The following is a 15927-nucleotide window of genomic DNA, read 5'->3' as shown; positions in this document are numbered from 1 at the left end:
CAAATTGCATTTAGAGTGTGTCCTTCCATATATCACAATAATTAAATGGGTTGTTTTCAATCAGCACTGTTGCTATGTACATTCATAGTCTGAGTACATAGTATGTGATGCAGAAGGCATTTCTGAAATGCATAAACATTTACTAACATTCTCCTGTCTGCTTGTTTCTTAGACAAGTGTTAAACACATTAAGACCATTGCACTCCAACTCCACAGTTTTCTTTGCTATCTAATCTGAACACACTGAAACAATGGCAGATTTAAATACAAAAATCAACATTTAAATTAATATTTATACTTTTAATAGTATTATCCATTTCTGGTGTAGGTGTGTAATAGTAATATTGTAGGTAACCAGGAATTTCTTAGAAATTTTGAAATGTTTTGGATCTAGAGTAATTCAGGAAACTTTGTCTTTCTGACACCTCTTTTTTTTTTTGTTACCTCAAACTGCATTGTCAGGGCAGAATAAAGCAGTATATTCTGGATTTCAGCACTGTAAACTTTAAATATCATTTCCATGTGGCTATTACACTAGATTTGGCCTCTGCATTGTACTGACAGTTAGTTGCATCTGCTTTACATATGAATATGGTAAATGTGTTCTTCATACGTATATATGCATTTGACTATATGTTTTGCACAGAGGAAGAATAAAAAAAAAGTGTCAGCTCTTTGAACATCAAACAATATATAGATTAAGCATTAAGTATAGTTGTACAAGATAAATTGTGCTGCTGCCAGTGACTTGCAGTCAGTATAGTGCATCTGCCCAGGAAGAACTTTGCAGGTCAGTCTATCACTGCGTCTATCACTACAGTGCATCTAAAATAAACGCTGTCTTAGTACAGTCATTTAAGAGGCCCATTTGTTCCTGACTGCACAATGGACAGCCTTTCCAGCATATTTTCTATTCCCTATTAAATCAGCCATAAGACTAATATTGCACAGGATTATATCTGCACTCATAAAATGCAGAAGGACAAAACATATTTAACAGCTTCCACCAGGTGCTTCCTTATATGAGAGATTTCCAGTCAGTGGCAGGAGAAAAACTCAGTCTGGTGTTTGTTTATTTGGATAAGTTCATTTCAGAGCTGGAATTCAGAGAGCAGAACTAGTCTGACCTCTCATAATGAGGATTGGCTTCTTATATTAGCAGTATTCTGAGAGTATTTGTTCTATCTGAAATCTGCTCATTCAGTGGAACAACTACAGAAGCAGCATCCCTGGAAAGTGTGACAGCCATGAAATAATTATCTGCTTTACCAGGTATGTTTTCCTTAGCAACTATTTATTTCTCTAATTTGTGTAACTGTTTTTCCCCATCATGTAATGTTGTGAAAGTTAATTATTGTGGCTCCAGATAAGTAGAACTGGAAAGGCAAATAAATCTTTCAAAAGCAGAGTTATAAATAGAAAGAAGCTGGTATTTAGTGGAGTTTGTGAGTCTGAGAAAGTCCAGTTAATTTGTAGGCAGTCATTTTAAAAAAAATATAGATCTTTAATACTAAAATTGGAAAAAATAGATGCAACGATCTTATAGACCCTTATATATTCACAAACACACTTTATATTGCAACATTTCTAAATAAAGTTGCTTTCTTTCAAAGAAGCTGGTTCATTATTTCATGACAGAGTCCTAATCTATTCAGGAAGCATTCCTCTATGAAACCAGTACAAATCTTGCTTGATTAAAGAGGACAAGAAAATAAATTGAGGACGGTGACTCTGTATATTTTTCAGGTATCACTGTATGTTTTAATGTAATTGTTCCTGTCACGGCAATGGACTGGCCACAAAGAAATGTGAATGCAGATCTAAGCATTCATCTTCACGTAGCTGAGGTTTTCTTGGTGAAACAATGATGGTTCACTGAGAAAACCCACAATTTTGAAAAAATAAAATATTTTTAGAAATCACTAGCCACTATCTGCTACTTGCAGAACATAGTAGTACAGTGCTCACTGAGTACCTAATTGGATTCAACATGTGCTGAAGGGTTAATAGCCATGGGTTTCCCTATATTTGGTAGGATGTCAACTATTGCAAAGTAATTTCTTCCTGTGAAGAACCTTTTAATATTAATCAGCAACAAATGCTGAAATGACGCAATACCAAGCTCTGAATAGGAACATTTTGCTAATTCTTCTTAGTACTTCTATATATGAAAAAAATCAGAATCTATTGGGACAGCAGGGTCTGTGGCAGGTAGTCTTACAGAGAAGAAAATCTTGCGTCTGAATGTAAAGTATTCAAAGCTGCTGAAAGTTCAGGTTGCATTAGCTAACGAGTGACCTGATCCTTTTGTTGCAGACAGTGGAATAATTAATGATGGGAGGGAATTTTAAGACTCAATACCTTGTCATCAGGCTTACTGCTGATGCTGGCCTTCTCTCCCCCACAGACACAAATGGCACTGAGGATGTGGTGATTCCTCTGACTGAAGAGCAGGTTGGAGGAAAGCTGTGAAGGGGGAATAATCAGCTGCTGCTGCACTCTGTCCCAATACGTATCTTTCCAAGAAGGTTTAGAGGATGTAAAGGTCAACCCCAAATCCTCAGTTCAGCAGGACAAACATTCAAAACTTTAAGCATTCTGACAAGTGAATCTGATGTGAATGCACAGAACCATAGTAAATGAGGCTGGAAAAGATCCCTAGAAGCCATTTAGTTCATGACCTGCTATTTCAAGTACCCCAGGACTTCAAAGAGAAATTCTCCATACCGTACTTAGTACTAACAGCATACTTTGGGGAGCTGTTTTGTACCAGCTGACAATAGATAATAACTTGTTTTAGGTGGGTTGCAAGTTGTCCAGTATTATGACTATGAGCACAGCCATCAGAAATAAAAATACAACTACACCAGAGAAGCCTGTATCTTTGGATCAGAGAATCCTAAAATGGTATGGGTTGGAAAGGACCATAAGTATCATCAAGTTCCAATCCTTTGGATTCCACAAAAATAGCCTTGGTTTATTGTGAAAAAACGCTTGCTTGCAATTGCTTGCTGGCATGTCTGCAAACTCTCAGGCAGCAAAGAAGCCAGACTGGGAAAATCCTTCTTGTATGTGACTGTCAGAGGTACAGATCCCACCAGTCTTGCTAAAACCTCTTTTACTGTTACAGTATGTCTGCATATGATAGTCAAGTAATTTTTTGACCATTTCTAAACTTTGTGGGGTTGAACTCCATGGTCACCACCATCTCTGCTCCCCACTCCCCCCAGCTTCTCAATCTGAGTGCCTTCATATTCAAACTGGCAGACTGTGGCATTCATCACAGTTTTTTCCTCTGCAAAAGAAAGAGTACCAGAGGCAAAACTTGGGCTAGGACACATCTAGGGAATGCACCAGGCCCAAGGAGCTGGATAGCCTAAATGATATATACTGTCGTGGGACATACCGTCTGGGGATCTCATCTGCATGTCACCTATCACAGATATTGATGGACACTTGGACACTTTGAGAGTTTGTGGAAAAAAGAGTCAGGCAAGAGTTTAGCTCAAAGGCATTAAAAATACAGCCTAGGTATCACCTGTCACAACATTTATGAACTCCACATAAGCCAGCTTTGAAAAAGAAACCTGTTTCTTCTGCAAAAGTCTTAATTGGCAAGTGACTAAGGAGGAAAATACATGGACTAAAACAATGCAGATCTAAATCAGTATTTCTTAATGCAGCCTTGTGGCTGCTGCTTCCCAATATGTTGAATATGGACAGTTCCAAATACCAGAACACAAGATTTATTTGGATTATAAATAGATGTTGCCCTGTGCTTCAGTATCAGAAGCACTCTATTGTGTAAACAGAAAACTGTTGGCTTTTGTTTCTACTTTAAAAGGTTACTTGAAAGCTTCCATGTACTCTTTGCTGACAGCCTTTTTCACCTGTTGGAGCTGAGTCTCTCACTTGGGTATCAACACCTCTACAGCCTGCTGAGAGGCTTCACTTGAAGCTGTTAAAATATCTCCTCTCATATGCCCTTTCCTCCGATCTCTTGGATGCTCTCCAGCTGGCCTTGCTACTCTGTTAGCTTTCAGTCAGCCCAGTTTAGCACACATGTCTTGGGTTTGGCATTGTTTTGATTTCTGCATGTATTTTTTATCCAGAGAAATGTGTTTGCTACTAGCTCCAATGTATCTTATTTGTTTAACAAAAATAATAAATAAATAAATAAATAAATAAATAAATAAATAAATAAATAAATAAATAAATAAATAAATAAATAAATAAATAATACATAAATAAATAAATAAATAAATAAATAAATAAATTTATCTGCTTAGGATTTTTAAACAACTAGGCTTTTGGCAAATCTGACTTGTTGCTCCTTTACCCTCTGCCCAGTACCCTTTGAAATGTATTTAGGGGATTTCCTGTTTAAGGCATATCATATTATGGGGCTTTACCACATCATTATCTTCTTCCCCAGCTAAGAACAGCTGCTGCAACATGAGATCCCTTTATGCCAGGAGTAGCTGTCAGGACTTTATTTTCTAATAAAAACTCTGGAGTCTGCTTCTCTAACTTCCAGAGTGGTTGAGGAGGCAGGCAGAGGATGTGTACTCCTTGATGTTGGCCCCACCATTGCGGCTTTGCCCTTTAGGAACATTGGCTGTGCCCACTGCTCTGTCCTGCATAGCCACCTCAGGTGGCATTTGGCTCTGGGTTATGGTACATTATGTGCCTGCACATGAGCCCAGCATCTAAACTGCTGCAGTGGCTGATGAAGCCCTGAGTTACTGAACTCAGCAGTGCCTGAGCAGTTTGGCCACCCACCATCCATGGGGCTTGGATCAGCTGCTATCACACTGGGCTCTGGAGCCATCTGAGTGTTCTGCAGCATCAGAGATCTCTTGTGGAGCTGCCAGCTATAGACAAGGACCCACATATGCTGACACATCTCAAACTGTTCTGGACCACCCAGAAGGCAGAGGCAAGCTCCCAGTGATGTTTTGAGTGTTACAGGCCTCCTGAGAGTTCCCCTTTGTTGTAAAGCAAGTGTATGAGCCTCCTGTAGGTCCTCTGTTGTACTTGCCAGCCCCAAGCAAATGCCTCAGGTATAACTTGAAATGGTGTTGGGCACTCCAGTTGAGGCATTGAATCAAAAACTTTTTCCATCTCTGGTACTTTAGCCAGTGAAGTCTTCTGCTGATACAAAGCTTTGTACTCTACTCATGTAAATATCTATTTACCAGGAACCAGAATAAGATCAGTAAATGGGCCTGGAGCTGATCAAAAGATGTGATTTTCAGGTCCTATTCATCTGTTTTTCTGCTTTTGGATCTCAGGCCCAAACAGAGATTCCTGCCTAACTCTGTAAAATGCATCATATACAGACCAGACATAGTGTTGAGGTCCATCCTACACCACAATTGTTTTGTGACTTTCTTACAGAAACTGCATTTACACCCCACAATTGATTAAGATGGGAAACCAAAAGTTGTGGTTCTCTTCTTTCCCCAGAAATCTGCTCATACATTTGAGCACTATTTCCAGAAAATAACATCTTTCCTTGTTGTTATAAGACATTTTTCTATTTTATTATTTTAATAGAAGATAATTTCTTTGTATTCCTTTTCTGAAAAATCAGGCTATTTATGTAAATGTCAGAGTATGGCTTTAGCAGTCTAAGTTTAACTTCTTTCTGAAAATCTCAGCCAAAGGGAGGTGGGCTAACATCCCATGCACTGCACTCCAGCTCTGTGGCACAGTGATCCCAGTGCAATGCTCCACATGGAGCACTTATTAGCACACCACACTATATTTAGCAAAATGTGCCCACTGCTCCTAAGAGATGACTGAATAAACCTTGATAACACAGTTGGCCTGACTCCTGTGGGACTTGTAACTGCCCACTGAGCAATAGAGATCATTATAATGTTTTAATTATATAATTCCCTTTTGCATAGTGCTATGATAGATAAGATTGAGTGTGTGTCAGCCTTTCCATTATAAACTTCAGGACTCAGAGCATTAGTCATACAGAGTAAGTGCTGATGTTGAGATGAAACAATGCAGAACCATTTTTATATTACATAAACATATATAACTCAATTATTATTAAGAACATGTTAGTTACTTAAAGGCCCCAACAGAATCACAAACTTCTCCTTGGAACCTTGTAGGAACAGAAGCCACTCACAGTTTTTCAGAGCAAACTGTCTCAATACCTGCAATAAAGTGTAACAGCATTGAATCTCCCTCTCTCTCTCTTTTATTCCCAAAAGCATTTCCAAATATCTACTAATCATGTTACAGTTGCATTGATGAGGATGATACCATAAGATTTACAGAGAAACTCTTATAAGAATCTTAATCTACAAAAATGAATATTTTGGACAGATCATGTACTTTGAGTCCTGCACAGCCCAGATTTCTTGGCTAAAATGGAAATCTTCCATGGAAAAATAAGACAGCTATCTAAAAGTATTTTTTTTTTTTCTTCTGTTTCAGATATTGTTGAAACTGGACTATGTCTCTTTGGGCCTGAGAAGTCCTCTACAAAATGTTTAAATCAATTACTATGTTTTAAGTATCTCCATTGAACATCTTATTGTTCCTTTCAAGGAAAATATTCTTCTGCTGCTCTTGATGAAATCACAAGGAACTGTATCTCTAGGTGAACTTCACAGGCAGCCTCAAGAGAGCTATTCCACAACATATCTCTAAGGTGAAGGATAAAATTGTATTAGATTGACATATCACAAGACATTCTACTTCTGTCTTATTTTAGAACTCTGTTAGCAGTCAAAAGTAGTTCACAGAGGAGAGTGCTTATGCTGAAATATGCTTTTAAAGCAATACTGTGACCTTGTTCATTTCATACTTGGTTTGCAACAATTCTTTTTAGGAAACCTTAAGTAACTTTAAACCTTAGGTAACTTTAAAACTCCAAGCCTCCTGTGGTCTTTTTTATTGCAACTCCTTCCATGTTCTTGTGTACATAAATCTTAAATATTAGTGAATCTTACTTCATCATCACTTTCCAACCTATTTCCATGCCCACCAGACAGCATCTTGCCTTTTCTTGCAGAGATCAGAGACCCAACAAGGCAAAGGACAGACATTTTCATGAATGAAAATACTAAAGCAGGTTAATATAATAATAAAAGAATTAAATACCATGGAGGCAAAAAGAAGATTATAAGATTGCATATGATAGACTGAAGAGGCAGAAGATCCTTATGTTCCAGAAAGTTCACACTTGTGGATTGGGAACTCAAAGAAACACACAAGCAAAGGACAAATTTATCTCTCTGGCAGCTTTCTGTAGGGCTCAGCAGGCTACAAGCAATAGGAGTGAATGTTTTGAGAACTTAGTGAGCTGCATACAGACACTGGTTTTCTCTGAGGATCTAAACTCAGAACTGCCTGACTGGGGACTCAAATGGGATAACCCCTTCCGGCAAGTACCTCCCCAGCTCCCTGAGAATGAATTTGGCTCATCACAACATTTATAAACAGGAATCCCAGCCTATGACCACTTTTGACAAGGATGCATATTTTTGAGGAAATAGGTACAAGTGTGCTTTTATCTCTAGATGTGTTTTCGGGGAGGCTGTGATCAGTTAGTCTAATGGAAAACCTGTGAATAATAACAACAACTCTTCAAAAATACTGAGGCAAGACCAAAACGTGTATCAGACTGTATGTGTTGCTCTCTGAGTTTGAAGACTTGGATATAGGCTGGACTTGATGATCTCAAAAGTCTTTTTCAGCCTAGTTAATTCTGTGATTCTGTGAATACTTACACTCAGAAAACTACAGTCCAGCCAAGAGATTCTCCTCAGATGGTGTTTCTGGACAAGCTATTATTTTTACAGCAGAATTGACTGAGTACTGAAAAAATAAGTGGAAAGGCTCAGGCAAGTTAGATTAGAGAAGGTGGTGTTATTGCTAAAAGGAACTTCTTTGAAAAAATAATCGCACAAGCATGCACATGAAAAGATACATTAGTTCTGACTTACTCATCCCCTAAATACCTTATTTAGGGTCAAGTCAGGTTGATCAGATTGATTTTAACTCTGAAAGTCTGATTCACCCTAGCAACTGTGAAGGTTAATCTCCAGCTCTGATAGTGAAAAGAATTGAGAAAGAATGGGAGAGTAAGGAGTGACAGCATAGTATGAAAACAGAAAAAAAATTCATCATGGTTTCTCATAGCTCAGAGCAGTGATAGCTAAGGTAAGCAACACTAGAAAAGTGATATTTTTACTCTGGGATCTGAAAAAAGAAAAAAAAAGTACAATGAAGGTCATACACTCAGAGATCTCCCTGGAGTTTTCTTTTTACTTCAGAAAGTTTCTGAACTTTTTCACGGTGTCTTTTAGGAAGTCAATGCTGTATTATTGTAGTATTATTAGTACTCAGACTTTTACTGGGGAAATTTTTGTATGCGTCAAGCTAATTGGATGTATACATGTATTCAGCAGCCAAGAAAATGTAGCCCAGGGCACCATTTTAAGAGTTGATATTCTGAGCTACCTTCCAAATGGGGAAAGTGAAAACATGGTCTGTACATTTGGAGTCTCAGAAAGGATTTTGGAACTTGGAACTGCAGTACTGAGGATTTCATTTTCTGTTTTGTCCGATTATTACTTGAATATTAATTTCTCTTACAGTGGCATGAAGATTTTTTTTTATTTTGACAAAGGTGCCACACTTCTAAGCTGAGTATATTAATGTCTAGAAGCCCATGCCTTCATATCAGTGACCATTTTATTCCTTTATAGTTGCAACTTTTTCATATTAGCAAGGAGTAATGGATGTTGCCTATTTTACTTTCTGCTAGTCATATAATACCCATAGGGAAAAGTTAAGATCTTCAGATATTTTAGCAATAGAGAAGATACATGGCTCTATTTTTGTATTCTCCTAGACAGAGACAATATATAGTCAATACAGGCACCCAGTTTACCTCTCACCATTTGCGATGTGGTTGACCCTGCAATGAAATACATGTGTAGACTGCGCAGCAGATGGGAATTTCCCTGCTAGTGTTGCAATGCAGTCCCATAAAATGGTGCTGAGCAGCTGACCGTGGGTTTTGTTTGGTTTCCTCCTCCTCCTGCTCCCGCAGCAGCAGAGCTCTCGGAGCGCTGGCCGCCCCGCGGAGCGCGGAGCGCGGACGCCTCCCCGCGAGCGCCCGGCACAGCGCGGCCCGGGCGCCTGCTCCAGCTCCCGGGACATATCCCGGGGATACTGCACCCAACTCCACCAGAACAAGTTTTTGCCGTTTGATATTCATTTAAATAACATTTCAAGGCTCTGACTATAAATGGTGATTGCTCTGTAGGATGAAACTTTTTCCTAGCTTGCTTTTTACTCCCCCATCCTCTGCCACCAGGGCTGCTGCCGGCCCCACACCTCACAGCCTGCTGTGGATCCCGGGGACATTGACTCTGAGACGCAGCTCAGTGCAAAAACAAGAACAGCTGCACATTCTGCTTTGGCTGCACACACAAACACGTACACACAAATTTACTGCCTAGCTCATCACAGGATTTTATAGTTTGGACTATTTGAACAATTACTCCTTTCAAAATTCTTCATAATCCCTGTAGGCAGGAAAAGATGCAGGCTTTTTAAACACATTGATCTTTCCTTACATTGCCTTCCAGATGCTCATCACTTGGTCCACATCTTGAGGGTAACACTGGTGTGTGATGGCAGCAAAGCTTTACCAGCATTGCACAGAGCAGACTGCTCTGTTTCACATTCTTCACATTCTGTGTAGTATAGTTTACTATGCCATGGGGTTTCTCTTTGTAGGAATCAATGTTCATCCCCACTTCCCAAACTTTTTTCCAACAAATCCATCCAGGTATTTCTTATTCTTTCAGTCATGCAGTTGGCCAAAGCCACCTGTGCAGAGAAGCTACCATTGAGGAGTATTCCCACACTCACCTTTTTTTAAGATTTTTGGTTCTACTAGAGACAGTCCTGAGTACACTCATCCTTCTCTTCCAGTTTGCCTCTAGTTTAACAAGTATACTCTGGTTCTCCAGGATAGCAACAAAAAATTGGAAACAAACTTAATCCACAAAAAGGCTTAAAATAGCACTGTAGTGGGAGGCTAGATGTTTGAGCTTGTTTTCACATTTTGAAAATTCCACTGTTTCCTTGAGAAGAGAAACAAAATGACTACTTTGATGAAATTGTTTGGGGATTTTTTAGAAGCCCCGCATTTGTTACAGAGTCAATACCAGACTTTGGGCACAATAACCCACAAGTAGCAACTCGACAGCAAAGTTAAAAAGGCACAAATTCTGTTAGAAACATAAAACTGAACTAGGGATGCACACCACAATGTGTTTCCATTGTGACTTTCCCCAGTAATTGCAATAATCAAGTTAGTAAGAGCCATCAGAGTACCTTACAAGTGATGCTTATCTCCTGCTGTGTTGTCCCTCCAACAGGGACTGGGGTGAAGTCTCCCATGAGACCCAGGGCAGGTGAATATGAGGCTGCTGCTGTCTGTCTATAGACTCATCCATTCAGTCCTCCTGGTCAGGTGGCCAACATCTTTTTCATTAAAAATCCTTTCTTAGGATTTTCCCTGCTGAAGCTGAGAAGTTTCAGCAACAAGAGGTAAACAATAATTATCTGCTGGTGTGGAATGCAACAGGTGGGTCCGTGATTGGTCTCCTGTGGATGTTTGGATCCGGTGACCACTCACAGCAGAGCTGGCTCTTGCTGTCTGTCGGAGCCAGCTGCCTTTGTTATCATTCTTTCTTTTCTATTCTTAGCTTAGCTAGCTTTTATGAGAAAACCTTTTCTTCATTTTCTTTTTAGTGTAGTTGTAATGTAATATATATATGTATCATAAAATAATAAATCAAGCCTTCTGGACATGGAGTCAACGTTCTCGTCTCTTCCCCAACTCAAGAACCCTTGTGACTGCTGTCACAGACCCCCACCACAATGTCGCCTGTCCCTGTCCTCCCTTTAATCCTGACCCATAAGCTCCCCATCAACTCCTCATCCATCCCCAGTGGAGTTCCATGCAGCCTGGCTGGTCATTGACACGGAGGGTAGCACCTCATCTTCCCCGCCAGTCCTTCCATCCCAGTGCTCCTGTGATTCCACTGAGAGCACAGCCTTGCACGTACGAGCATGTCTCTAACTCCTCCTGTTCATTCCCTACGAGGCACTGCATTCCCACAGAGGCACTCTTGTGTCCCTGATGAGACAGACTTGCTGGCTGGAGTGTCTGTGAGTCCTTTGTGCTGCTCTGCAGGTGCTCCTGCTGATCTGTAATCCCATTCCTGGCTCTGGGCATCTATGGCCGGCACTGGTACCAAACTGAGATGAGGCATGGGAAGGGCTGAGGCTCCCCTCTGCCAGCAACCTTAGTTTAGAGCAACCTCTTCACCAGCCTGGCAACCCTATGACCACAAATGCTCACACACATAAACAGATTATACAGTCCAGACACCCACTCCACCACGTAAAAACTGCTTTATTGATTGCAGTTTACATGTTACAATTAACGTATGATTCCAATCATTAAGCCAGCTGCTTATAATAAGCTGCCACCACAGTCACATGGGAACTGGACAAAGAGATGTTAGTTGCTGAGGCATCCTCAAATGGAATCAGTTCGGCTTCTTGGGCATTGAAGAGACAAGAAGGTAATAAACAGTATACATTGTTCCTGAATTAAGAGACAGAAAAGATATTTTCAGATTAGCACACAGAATTCCTCTGAAGTCAGCTTTCCAGTTTGTTCCAGAAGAAATACTGACAATATGCAGCTGCAATTCAGACAAAATACATTTCCATAGCCACATCTCAATTTTCTTTTGGTAATTCATATTTTAAAGAAAAAAAAATTTAAACACATTTCCACAGGCTGCAAAAATAAAGAGATGGGGAAAAAAGTGGGGAGAAGCATGTCTGTGGAACCTACACAATCATGAAGTAAATTACTAAGTCTTAAAGTAGCTGAACTGAAAATCCATTTGATCAACACATTTAAGAGGCTATTGCAAAATTAGGAAACAAGCAACATAAAGATTATATATATATATAGTATTATGAACCTTGGTTATAATTCTGCTAGTTTTCACAGCACATGAAAACTCAGTACACTGAGTATCACCTGTCACTAAGAGTCAGGCTACTGTGAAAACTGGTTCATGTACATGCTATAATTACATTTCATTCTTTTGCAGAATAGATGAAGTAGTTCTGTTTTTCTCTAACACCATATGTAAAACCTGAAGGAGTATTCAGACCATGGTGCTTAGTCTGGGAAAAAGTCACATGAAAATCTAAACCTGAAAAAGGCACAAATGAATACACAGTATGGCCAAATGTGGTTTTTGCTTCTCTACATAAACTTTGCATGTTATAAAGAAGAGACTGAAGACATTGTGTAATTATTTTACAGAGAAAACACCATCCGTGTTGGAGATTGTACCAAAGAAAAAATATTTTAATATTAGTGCACTGGAAATTGTACCAAAGAGAAAATATTTCAGAGTTAGCCTTACCAAACAGTGTCAGACCCGCAGTGGTTCTATACAAAAGAGAATCTTTTGCCCCACCTTTAAGATGCACTGGGAGGCCATTATCCTCCTAATGGAAACAAGTGACAAAAATTAACTATTTATATGCAGTTTTTACAATATTGTGTTAATATAACTACAATTACCCAGCGGAAGAATTACTACCCCACAATATCTTTCTGACTCCCAAAAGACACTGAACCTTATTTAGATCCTGCTCTGTCTTGAAAGCCTTCACTCTGCTATCAGGTGATGGCTCACTGAGGGAGTATAATAAACCATGTGCACAGTTTGTATCTAAAGCAGTGACTGGCAGATGCCTCAACACTTGTGACACCAGCCAAAGCCCTCAGGTGCACAGGATGTGATTACCACCCCTAGAAACCTCCCGTCCATCTCCAGTACAGTCAGTCCCTGCTACAGGGAGCAACAGGGGGAGGAGTCTGTATTGTCACTTGGTAGCATACAGGAAATTGTTTTGCTCCACCCAAAGTAAAACTCCTAAACACCAGACCCACGTGATCTTTACCCCTGTCAGCAAGATGATGCTGCTCTGGATTTCAAGCCAGCCTCCAGTGCCGGTGACCTGCACCTTACCCCAGCTTAACTTGCTGTCCCACAAGAAAGGAATGAAAGGAGGAAGAGATATGCCTATAGATCTCTGCAAGCAGAAACTGAACCTCTGACCCCCTGCCATCACCAACATCACCCTCCCGTTTCCTTCCCCTTGGCTCACAATGAACACCGTGCTCCTTAGTCCAGTGTCTCACCAAGACTGGCTTTCTCTTTCAGAGGAAAGGAAAGTAATAAAAAACTAAAACTATTTAAGTGGGGCTTCTAATATATTTGGTCCCTTTCACAGAGCTGAAGACCAGTTTATCCTCAGTCTGAAGCTAAAGCTCCAGGTTGTGGCTCACAGCTAGGATTACTCTCTGGAGTGTTCTCTGCTTTTACTACTTCACTTAGTGGCCCTATCAATCAGGAACAGAGTAATTCAGAAATTATTTTTAAAGATTCAATATTTTTCACAGAATTAATCCAATCATTTAAGACCTTTACAGTTTTCATAACTGAGAATACAGTAATACCACATCCTCATTAAAAATTATGGGGCTAATCTATGAGCTATAGAAAGAGATGTAAGATTTCAGGTTTACCTTTTCACTGTTATTTCTGTCTTTTCACTCTTTTTCTCTATTTGTTCACTGGACATACTCCCCCATACCAACTAATTTCAGAGTACTTTATCTTTGTACCATGCCTAATACTTATGAGAAACTCCAGTACAAATCATTTCATGGGGTAAAAAAAAAACCCTAAAGAGTCAGCAAGTCAAGAATGCATGTAAAAATACTCAACCTCTGCAGAAAAAAACCTGCTAATTGCAAATGCTCTAGTCATACAATTGATTTTGAGAGCTCTCTTCAGATGTAAAGGGGAGCCTGACCAGTTCTTTTGAAAAAACCATGCAGTTATGATCTACTAAAACCTTGTTAATCTACTAACATTATTCAACTCATTCATTACCTGAAATAGCTTCTGATTCTCAGAAACTCTATTTACAAGCCTGCGTGAAGCAGTGCTTATGGTTCGCTGGGAAATCTGGCGAAGAGCCTGAAATAAAAGATAAACAGTGTTTTAGGAACAGTGACATTTTACATCTCTGTCCACACTGGGTAGAAATTGCTTCTTTGAAAAGCAAGATAGAAGTGGGACAGCAAAAAAAAGAAAGGCTTTTAAAAACAAATATACAAAATTTCACCCAAACATGCTAGTTTTGAATTCAGTAAATTTTTCAGCAAACTATGTAAAGGACTGCTATGTTTTACCTGAAAAGGAAAAACTCGGGAAAATTACTTTAAGTAAGATACAATGGATTTATGGATCTGCAGCATAACATTCAGGTTCCCTTTCAGGAGAAATCTCAGACTCTGCCCCTTAGACCTTAGTTTTAGGCACCATTTTCTGTATCTAAATAGCAAAAGGACAATAACATTTTTGACAAAAATATTTGTGTTTGTGAAGACAAGGAACTCCCGTCACTGCTGCAGTTCACCTAGGAGCCACCAGGACAGAAGACAACCTTCAGAGTGCTAAGGAGGCACCTTCATGCCACCACACAGCTTAAATCACCTTGCTGTGTCCTGAGCTGGAATCTGTTTCCACACACTGATCATATAGGGTAGCCTACCAAAATCAATGACCTATATACAATTCTTTAATCTGCCTTTGCTAAAATGTCAAGGCTCAAAGCGCGGTAGCTCTAAGCTGCCAGCGGCCTCGGCCTCCTCCAGGCAACATTGACAACACATCGTTTCCACACAATTACCCCCGCTGGAAACGCAGCCACGGGGCGAGCAAACATACAGGTGATGCTGGTTGCAAGGAAAGGGACCAGGCATCTCCTCTGCTTACCCACCCCAAACAAACACGCTATAAAACAGATCTCCTTAGGGACGAGCGAAGCGTACCCGAGCCCCGCGACTCAGCCTTATCCTCTCAAGTCCCTGAAGCTCAGCACTACATGGACCTTGCCCCGACCCCCGCAGGTCGCTCCGCAGCGCCCGGCAGGGAGAGAGGCCACCGCGGCCGAGCCCCGCAGCCGGGCGGGCACCCTGAGCAAGCCCCACACGCCGCCGGCGGCAGCGGGCCGCTCTCCCCGGGCCTCACCTGCACGTTCCGCCACATCGCGGCTCTTGGTCCTGTCACCTCCCGCCGGCAGCAAGGGCAGCGGAAGGGGAAGCGGCTCCCCCGCCCACGGCGGACGCACCACAGAGGGAGCGGCCCGGAGCGCCGCCGCAGAGCCCACAGCGCCCCCCGCCAGTCCGCCGGCCCGACTGGGGTAGCACGCCGGGGCCGGGAGCCCGGGCTGAGACCCCGGCGCCGGGGAGGAGGAGCGGTGACCTCTCAGAACACGCAGGGCCGGCAGCGGCTAAGGCGCACCGGGAGCGTTTGATTGCCCACACAGCCCCGGCGGGGAAGCTGCTACCGCGGGAGTCTGTGGTTGCGGCCGCCTCCCTGCGCCTTCAGAGGGCGCTTTGGGAAATCCGAGAAATGTTCCCCCGAGCTCCTCCATACAGAATTTTAAATCTCCTTTCGTTGAGAAGTTCAATACCTGCAGAGGGCGGGATGCGCGTCCTGGGAGAGCAGCACCCTGGGCTGCGCCTGTTCGCCTGGACTCGCTGGAATCCCCAGGGGCCGCCACTTCAGGCAAGGACGCCGAGCGAGGCAGAGCCTGGGTCCAACTCAGGAGGGTTCTGGCACCCCTGCGTGGATGTGGCATCCATCCTTTGTTGAGCCACTAAACTCAGAAAACCCCAAAGTACCCCGTGCAGTACCTCCCCACTGCCTCAAGCTCCGTTGGCGGCTGGGACACAGAGTTCTGCATATGAGGAAAAAAACAAAAACC

The 15927-nt window shown here is 41.5% G+C and overlaps 1 protein-coding gene across 1 annotated transcript; it reads right to left on the bottom strand.

Annotated features, from left to right (window-relative positions):
- Positions 1–11442: 11442 nt before the first annotated feature.
- On the bottom strand, positions 11443–15337 carry LOC115902205 (cytochrome c oxidase subunit 7A2, mitochondrial). The gene is made up of 4 exons (XM_030945546.1): positions 15189–15337; positions 14046–14132; positions 12504–12588; positions 11443–11662 (listed from the first exon to the last, which is right to left on the bottom strand). The coding sequence occupies exons 1-4, from the start codon at positions 15204–15206 to the stop codon at positions 11604–11606; spliced, it is 249 nt and encodes an 82-aa protein (XP_030801406.1). The 5' UTR covers positions 15207–15337; the 3' UTR covers positions 11443–11603.
- Positions 15338–15927: the final 590 nt, after the last annotated feature.

The sequence above is a fragment of the Camarhynchus parvulus genome, chromosome 3 (assembly GCF_901933205.1).
Source record: "Camarhynchus parvulus chromosome 3, STF_HiC, whole genome shotgun sequence".
NCBI classification, from domain to species: Eukaryota; Metazoa; Chordata; class Aves; order Passeriformes; family Thraupidae; genus Camarhynchus; species Camarhynchus parvulus.
The sequence above is the reverse complement of the archived record's forward strand: the minus strand, read 5'-3'. Positions and strand labels throughout refer to the sequence as shown.